The sequence below is a fragment of the Diadema antillarum genome, unplaced genomic scaffold (assembly GCF_040938485.1).
Source record: "Diadema antillarum isolate AM-2024a unplaced genomic scaffold, OU_Dant_1.0 seq00000785_RagTag, whole genome shotgun sequence".
Taxonomy (NCBI): Eukaryota; Metazoa; Echinodermata; class Echinoidea; order Diadematoida; family Diadematidae; genus Diadema; species Diadema antillarum.
The window spans coordinates 445,254-454,269 of record NW_027271673.1 but is presented as its reverse complement, the minus strand read 5'-3'; the positions used below and the strand labels follow the sequence as shown (position 1 = coordinate 454,269).

The 9,016-nt window shown below is 39.0% G+C and overlaps 1 protein-coding gene across 1 annotated transcript in view; it reads right to left on the bottom strand.

The window, feature by feature from the left end:
- Window positions 1–2,475: 2,475 nt before the first annotated feature.
- Window positions 2,476–9,016, bottom strand: part of LOC139739155 (uncharacterized) — a 49,053-nt gene continuing 42,512 nt past the window's right edge. The window contains exons 3-5 of the mRNA XM_071649769.1: window positions 8,334–8,678; window positions 6,806–7,007; window positions 2,476–5,470 (exon numbers count right to left, since the gene is read on the bottom strand). Coding sequence (XP_071505870.1) covers window positions 6,843–7,007; window positions 8,334–8,678 — 510 coding nt within the window. The 3' untranslated portion in view covers window positions 2,476–5,470; window positions 6,806–6,842. The remainder of the gene's footprint in view (window positions 5,471–6,805; window positions 7,008–8,333; window positions 8,679–9,016) is intronic.

Sequence of the window (9,016 nt, the reverse complement as noted above, 5' to 3'; positions counted from 1 at the left end):
ATTTGACCATTAATCAAAAAAAGTCATTTTCACCAAAATTGCAGATACAAGGTCTTGTCACCCCAGCGACGTTATCATCATCCTATGTGGTTACATACAACTGAACGTCTTACGTATTACGTCCTCGGGACAATATTTCAAATGCCCTACCAAAAAAATAAAAATAAAAGAACACACATCAATAGACAGGCAAAATATAGAAATTGCCACGTACAGCAACTTCCATTTTTACCGTGGTTGCAGATCTCACAATAGTGGAGCAAGGCTTCAATAGGCACTTTTTGATTTAATAACGGCCTTCGGAATCAGTCGCAAGTCTTTGTAACAAACAGACCTAAACGATGACATCATCAAGAGCATCAGAAAAGAATTTTTTCTTTTTTTAAAGTCCTAAACAATGCCCAGCAAATAATTTGTCATATTCCCATATTAATTACATTCTTCTTCTTTTTTTCATATACTTCCATGATTAAATAATTAAAAGGGCACTACGAAACGGGAGACCTATTATCATCTTGGCTTCCATCTAAAGTTTCGGTCAGGACTCCAATACAACTCTGCTCTCTACTGCTTGTAGCTCCCTTCAATCATTTCATAAACTTTTCATAATGAAGAAGCCCTAAAAATGGATGACAATCACTTGGTAAGTATCACTGTCATAAGCTGCTGCTTTGCTGTTAATTGCAGAAAATTTAAACAAACATGAATAACTTTGTATACATATCATATCTATCATGTCCTACAACACGGAAATGCACTAGCACTTGAAAAACTACACATGGTTCCACATCAAGCTAGATAAAATGCGCTACAGCTGTAATACACTTGTTAAAGAAACAAAATGACAATAAAAATCTTGCTTAGAATGGGAGAAAACGATGATGTGGCATACTTGCACGAGTCGCTGCAATGCATTGCCAAGTTACAAAGCCACGACTGCAAATTTTACTTTGAAACTCCTAATGCCGCACTCAAGTGCAAGCAAGTTTGTTCATCAGTAAACTTTTTATTTCACCTTCTGTGCATGTGGTACTGACATTCCATAGATTCCACAGATTCCATAATGAGTGAGGTCAAAGGTCAGAAGCAAACCATAGCCCCTTTCTCTTTCCCCTTTCTCCAAGAATAGAAAACAAACTCTAGAAACATAGATGCCGCATACAATGTAGTTTAGTGGGGGGTTTTTTTCTTCAAATTTGACTTGACAAGGAAGAGCTTAGCTTGCCAATTCAAGAGACATTTGGAATGTGCAGGTTACAATGACATTCTCCAGTCTGTTTGATTCACTGCAGTCCCATATATTGTAAACTGTGTGAGCAACAGAGCCACTTTGACCACTAGCAACCTCATCAATAACACATGATTTACTGCAGGTGGCAAAACTGTTCACATATTAAAAATACTCCTGAATTGATGTCGAAGGAAGCAAAGCGCTGGATGCCACATCCATTGGAAGTCAACGACAGTATTCATACCAAAATTATCGGTAATAGTGCTGCTTCATAGTGCAATAATATCCATATGAGAACCCACAAGCTGTACACAGAAGCACAGGTATTCAGAATCATTCACTATTAAATAGTTCGAGTTTTGCACAATGTGTCTCCTTAGGAACACACTTTCAGGAAGAGAGCTTGTATCCATAGAAACAACATCACCTATCAAGGCGTTTTTTTGCAGACAGTCACCACGTGAAGCGGTCATGAACACACGCCCACCAGAAGGCGCTGATCACGAAAGGGCCCGATACGGCACAGAACTATTAAGACACGGGTTAAAAATCAAGGCGGCGTAACGTTTACAGACAACGTATGTTTCACACACATACAGACATCCCGAACATGTACACCAAGGCAAGAGAACATGGATTATTTCTCTCTATAAACAATTGATGAAAACCAATCAATACATTCACAACAATGATACCAGTTTAAAAAAGGAAAAAAGGCAATTACATGCATGAATTTCGATGAATGCAAATGACACAAATGTTTGCACATTTATATACGGTAAGAGTTCATCCCACATAGTGATACATGCTGTAGTTGATTATAGGGGAATAAAGGATAGTTTGAAAAATTTTCAGCATCTTCTGACAAAACTCTCTCCTCATAAAAGCATGTTCAGGAATGACCATGGCTGTTCTTGCACACCTACAACATAGCCCAACACAGTCTCGCTGCATTGTGCATGCTTGCTGATTTAAAGTATTCTATTGCCACGCGAATGTGTCTCGCACATAACCGAATATTCACAAATTGATGGAGGAAAACAGATTCTCACCGGGGCTAGGAGCGACGATTGTGACGATTGTAAGTATGATCGATATTGCATTTGCATTACACTCGGTTGCCGACAAGGCGTGGCAATTTTGGCCAGTTGAAAGTCCTGTGGTAATCTTGAAGGTCTGCTCGCCGTACATATAAAAAAGATGCACAAAATCACAGTCATTGTCATCATCAACAAGTCATTTGGCCATATACTTTAAAGGGGCAGTTCAGACTAATATCACATTGTACTCGAGATTACAGTTAAAATCAGAGAAGATGTGGAACAAAGCTCACTCAAATCAAAAACAATACCAGGATACAGTGTTGGAGTATGATGCAACAGTTTCGTCTAATACCATATCGATAGTGCAGCTGAGCTTTTTCGACACCGCTAGGTCCAAAAAACAAAAACAAATAAATTGATGAAACAAACAAAAACAAGGATGGAGAGAAGGAGTTATACAGAGTTACAGATGCTGAGTCCACATTTGATATCAACTAACACATGCTGCATGAAATAAAAAAAATACAAAGCACTTTTTAAAGCTTTTTTTTTTAATTCTACTTTTGATTGTCAATATAGTTCTAACCATGCATCTTTTTTTTTTTTATTTGTGGGAATGTCGGAATAGACTTCTCCACTTCATAAAATTATCGCCTTGTTTAAAAACATAAAAATAAAATGGAAATAAAAATACCACTTCTGAGGAAATACCTACAGTACAGATGATGAGTGATTCTCATTTATCTGTATACAAGCAATCTAGATTTAGAGTTTATTGCAAAAATAGTCACTAGAGACTTTAATTCCCCATCATCCTAGATCAAAGGAGAACTTCAGAGAACAACAACAACAACAGCAGAGAGGTCAAGGGTCAAATAGAATTGTGGAGTTCAGGACACCATAGCTGAGTAATCGATGTACAGACACGCAGTGATTTTGACATAAAAACATACACGTACGTACGTGTTTCAATCTGCACTTTAGTACTCTCTATGTATACGGTACTGTCAGTTTGATGAATTCCAGTGACGCGATTGCCAGCACTGATTAGAAATCACTAGACTTGATATCATTTGTCAAAGTGTACGCACAAACGTTTCGATTGGAATGTTTTCTAGAGTAGACAAATTTACTAGAGTCAAATATATTAATTTTCGTCACCCAGAGGGGAGGCGCCTGCTTATCTCCTTCCTCAGAACGGCAATGTAGAGATGAATGAATTCTATGAGAGTCGTTGTCATTCGTAACGTTTCGGAGTCACTAGATATCGAAACATCTGCCAGTAATATGCACCATCAAACTCTTTCTTATTTTTCTTTCATTTTTTTTCAAAATGCGCATTTTTGTCATCACAAACTTTTTACATATGAAGAAAAAAAAACACATAGCAGCACATCCATTTAACACACGTGTATTTTTTAACACACGTGTATGATCGCAACCAATCATGATTCGCTTCAGTACGCACAAGCACAAAATCATGTACTGTAGTAATTTCAGCACAAAAAAAAAGAATAAAAAAATCAAAGTAATCATCCTCAGTACTAAACAAGAAAATGCTTCCAGAGATATATTCGTAGAAAAATACAAGTCATACTTTAGAATCGTACTATTCTTTTAACATAAATGTAACTCTTTTAGATACGTCTTCTATGATCAATTTACATGTAAATTATCCTAATTACAGAATAAAGATAGTACTTTCTCTAATATTTATCACATTCTTCTTCTTCTTCTTTTTTGTCAACATAATACAAACTACAGATATCTAGCATTTTTTCTATTGCTCGTGTTTCAGTACAAAGCTATTGTATTCAAAATCAAAACCTGACTCTACTCTAGCTTCTATTCAAGACAAATGGCTACACCACAAACTTTGAGAAATGGATGCAGGTTTGAATTCAGACACACGTCCACTATACGGATACCAAGCCCTTTTTCAATTTTTCATCACCTGGGTTCTGGAAAAACTGTAAGCCTCTACAAAAACCTTCCAGTATTTTAATGGCTTTTACTGCAATTTGTCTTTCTGATCATCTACCCACATTTATTCATCATGTCAATTATTTTTTAAATTTCAGTACAGGAATTTCTGAGAAAACAATTAAAATAAAATGAATGTAAAGAAACAAAGAAACTCCTAGGATTACTGTAGTGTTCATTTCTCGAGTCTGAGACAATATTTCCCACTGGCACTGTAATCCCTTCAAATTGGCAACTATGAGTAATGGTTTACATGTTTTGGTCCTGAATTAAAAGGGCTTTGCTGGTATGCAGGGAACATCTTTAGTACTAACTTTGACACAAAATTGTAACACATTTTTAGTCATATATATATATATATATGTGTGTAGCCATCTTGCATGAGTTTGCTGGACGAAAAGTAAATCAAGTACTTCAGACTGGATATTCGGAGACCTTCTAATTCTTGCTAATTTGTTTGGTTGCTGAGAAGTCATATTAGAATTGAAAACAGGCAAACAAATGCCAATGTTTCCAATGCTGTAAAGTTAAAAAAAAAAAATGCAGCGTGACAACCAAAATAACATGACCCACTTCCCCCAAAAAAGATTCTTCAAATACTGACCGATAATGCAACGAAAATGGCTTTTCACAAATCCATAACGATCGTCTGAGAATTGAGAACACCCAAAAGAAATTATGGAGATGACGAATATACACAAATACCTTCCACCTCCAAAACATAAACAGCTCTAATTTGCAAAATATAGAAGCATATACAAATTTTTCTTTCCATCTTTCTATGAATGAATCTATTACAAGATGATGCAATAATGTGAAAGGCAGGTGGCATGCTAAATGCATATGATATCTATTTCCATACTACGTTGTATAATCTTCTTCTTACTTTTAATAATATCTATTCTGTACATGTATCAGTGACTTGCAACATCTCTTGGAAATCGTCGCTGGTCCATGGTTTCGTGCTTTACCTCCTGGAATCATTGTTTGACCTGAATCACAGCACATTCTCCTCTTCGAAGGCCTTGAGTAGCGTCTGCCTCCATACCTCTGTTCACTGTCGTCATGCAACTCTGACCCACTTTCATAGATGACCTTCCATCAATAATATACATATCCATATATATGTATACATATATATTTGTTTTTTATGTCTATTCTTTTTTAAGATGAAAAATTTTTCAGGAGACAATGGAAGCATAGTAGTCAGATTCTGTGGAGTGGAAAACAGAAGAAAAAGAAAACATGTCAAAGAAAGAACAAATAGTACTTTTGACTTCACTGCATTTTCAGGTGCTGTAAAAGTGGATATTTTCACACGAGGACCTCATCATAATTTTTCACGCCCTGCCGAATGAGATGAATTCCGCATGTTAATTCCGCAGAAGCAAAACATTAAGATATTAATTACAAGAGAATATTCTAAAATTTGCTGGGATGCAATTGCTGTGATATGTGTATCAAAAGGAGTGTTTCCAACACATGTAGCACATGCAGAAATATAAGTAGCACACTCATGCAAGGTTCGATCATCGCGGGGCAATCCGTCCATTACTTATGAATTTTGTGTGTGTGTGTGTGTGTTTGTTTGTTTTTTTGTTTGTTTGTTTTTTTATCATATGCCACTCTCTCTACATGTGAAATCAGCAACAATTGTGGTGCCATAGTGGCAAAGAGATACGTGATAGAAAGAATATTAACAGGAATTTCACAAATATCTTTATCTTTTCTGTTAAGTGCACAGTCCCTAAAACTCCTACTGAGCTATATTCAGGCATATCAATATACTATTTTCCAAGCCTTCTAGAAGAACTCAGTTGATTAAAAATTAAAAGCAAGAATCATTTTGTGACTTGAAGCAGAAGCAAGGTTTGAACCCTTGCCCTAAACTTTATGTGCAACAGGATAGAACCACAGAGCCACAGTGCTTTGTTTTGACCATTTCAAGGCCACATTTTTATTGTCATGGCACTGTACATCATCCATGTCTTCTATAGAGTGTTGAAAGCATAAGTCTGATTAAAAAACAAGGATCACTTTAAGGCTCAGGGCAGAAGTAAGGTTTGAACCCTTGTCCTAACATTTATGTGATAATAGCATAGAAACACAGGGCCACAGTAATATTCTTGACTTTCCTGAGCCTCACTTCTATCGCCACATGGCAGATAAATCAACCCTGGCTTTTATAGCCTGCTGATAGTATAAAGCTGACTAAAAAAAAAGAATCACATTGAGGCTCAGGGCAGAAACAAGGTTTGAATCCTTGTCCTAACAGTTATGTTATGTGACAAAAACATAGAACCACAGGGCCACAGTGACTATAAGTCTCGACTTTACTGAGTCTCACTTTTATCGTCATACGGTAGATTCATTGTAAATCATCCATGCCTTTTATAGACTGCTGAAAGTATAAGGCTGACTCAAAAACAAGAACCACTTTGAGGCTCAGGGCACAAGCAAGATTTGAACCCTTGTCCTAACATTTATCTGGTATGTAGGATAGAACCACAGGGCCACAGTGATAAGTCTTGACCTTACTATGCCTCACTTTTATCATCACATGGTAGATACGTCATCCATGCCTTTTATAGATTGTTGAAGGCGGCGTATTTGTCTTCCCAGTTCTTGGCCGAAGCCTGTTTCTTCTTCTTCCTACCACCGGCCAACTGACGTGCTTTCGACATGTCCATCAGGTTGAGGCCAGTCTGGTCCGGAGCCGCGGCAGGCCTGGGGGGCGGGGCGGACTCCGTCTGTTGACCGGAACAAGAAAACAGAAGAGGAGGAGGAGAGGATAGAAAGACTTCTGAATAATTATGTTTTCATTCTGCTCTTTCAGTTGCCAGACTGTACTGCAATCAGTAAACCCGTTAAAGGGTGCGTTTGAACGCTCTGAAGCGAACCAAAGCAAACTGAACTAAAGCATACCGTACCAAACTGTGCCAGTTTTGGAGGGTTCGAGCGCTCTGTGGAGAAAGCGTACCTCACAAGTTATTCTTAGAAAAGGTCACGCTTGTTTACAGCAAGAATGTCATCCACCTGGTGCTTGAACTACTTACACCTGTCCCGAACAAAGAGAATGGTGTCTTTGCATTGTGACGTATGCGCATGATGCGCGCATTCTTTACAGCGAACTTTTGGTACGCTTTTGGAGCACATCAGGAAGTGGTTCACTTTTGGCTCGGTTCAGTACGGTACGGTACGGTACACTTTAGGAGCGGGTACAGTACGGAACAGTTTGCTTTAGGAGAGCGCCCGAACGCACCCAAAGACTTGTCCACAGTAGTCTCGGGCAGGACTGGTGTCTATGGAAAATGTTTGTTTTTCTAACAGCAAAATCAGCTCATCCGTAGTTGTGGTTCTCTTTAAGTGTATCATCTTGCAAGTACAAGACCTGAGAGCCAGTTCCAAGACAGAATTGGCTATTGACCCATTCCGTACAGGAACACAGTGGCTTGCATATTACGTCTATGGGCATTTCAGAATTCATGAAGGAACGGGTTACGGGTGGTGATAGGCAGAGCATGGTAACATTTTGACTCAGTATGTACACTAACTTGGTTTTCATTATTAAATAACGAACTTCATATTGTTAGTAACATATAAAGCAACAGCTTTTTCCTATTCAGGGTCTTTTTGTCAGACCTCAACCCAGATATTAAATCAACAAGACCTCTCAGGAATGAAAAACACAGTGTAGTGCTGAACATACACAGAGTGTAATATTTCTTGGTGGGTCCTATTTCATTTGTTCCCCAATCAACAAAAGCATCTGATGAATTTGGGCATGGCTGAAGCAACGTCACCATTCAAACTAAAGAAGATAACATGCAAAATCTGGGGGGGGGGGGGGGGGGAAGAGGAAAAATGTCAACTCAAACCTCACAACCTTTCTAACTTAAAAGTATGGATCATTTGGCTGAAAGCACAAGAAAGAAAGAGCAGTTCCAGTGGGAACATGTAGTTAATTACCAAGAAAAATAAGAAGCTCCACTTCCAATTGAAGCAAGAGCCGAGTGGTACAACTTCAGATTAATCCCTGTGAATTCAGAATGCTTTGGAGGTCTACCGACTGTTACCTTGGCGGCTGAAACCGGTGCAACCACAGGCTCAGGTTTTGGGGTTGGGGCAGGGGCTGGTGCCGGTGCGGGGGTTGGTTCTGGCGTGGGTTCTCTTGGGGGCTCCGGTTCTGGCTCGGGAGTCGGTTCGGGGGTTGGTTCTCTCACGGGTTCTGGCTCGGGCGTGGGAGCCCTGGCAGGTTCGGGTTCGGGTTCCGGCGACGGTGTCGATTCCCTGGCAACCTCCGGTTCGTCATGAGGTGGCGATGACTCCACGATGGGCTCTGAGGCCGCTTCTAGGGTTGGCTCGGGCTCGGGCTCAGGGACCGATGCATCTTCGTCTTCGTCTCTGTCTACAGCGGGTGCCTGACACAACAACAAAATAATTGTGAATAATCTTGGTAACCATTTGCTGCCATTTCAGCAGCAACAGCAATCTATGCATAATTCACAAAAGCTGCCAATTTTCAACACCATTTCGCTCGATTCGCTGCAGCCATTGATACTCTTTTTTTAATCTAAATTTTTAGGATGTATTTGTTTTTTTGGATCTCTCTACTTAAGATTCTGTTTGGCAGATCATGAAGAGCAAGAGATTTGTTTCACCATTTTCCTGATTACTTTGTTTAATCCTTCCTATCTCTGAATCATGTCTTTTGGTGTTTTTCCATCAAACAGCCCTCTTGACAGCTTGATATTTTCAC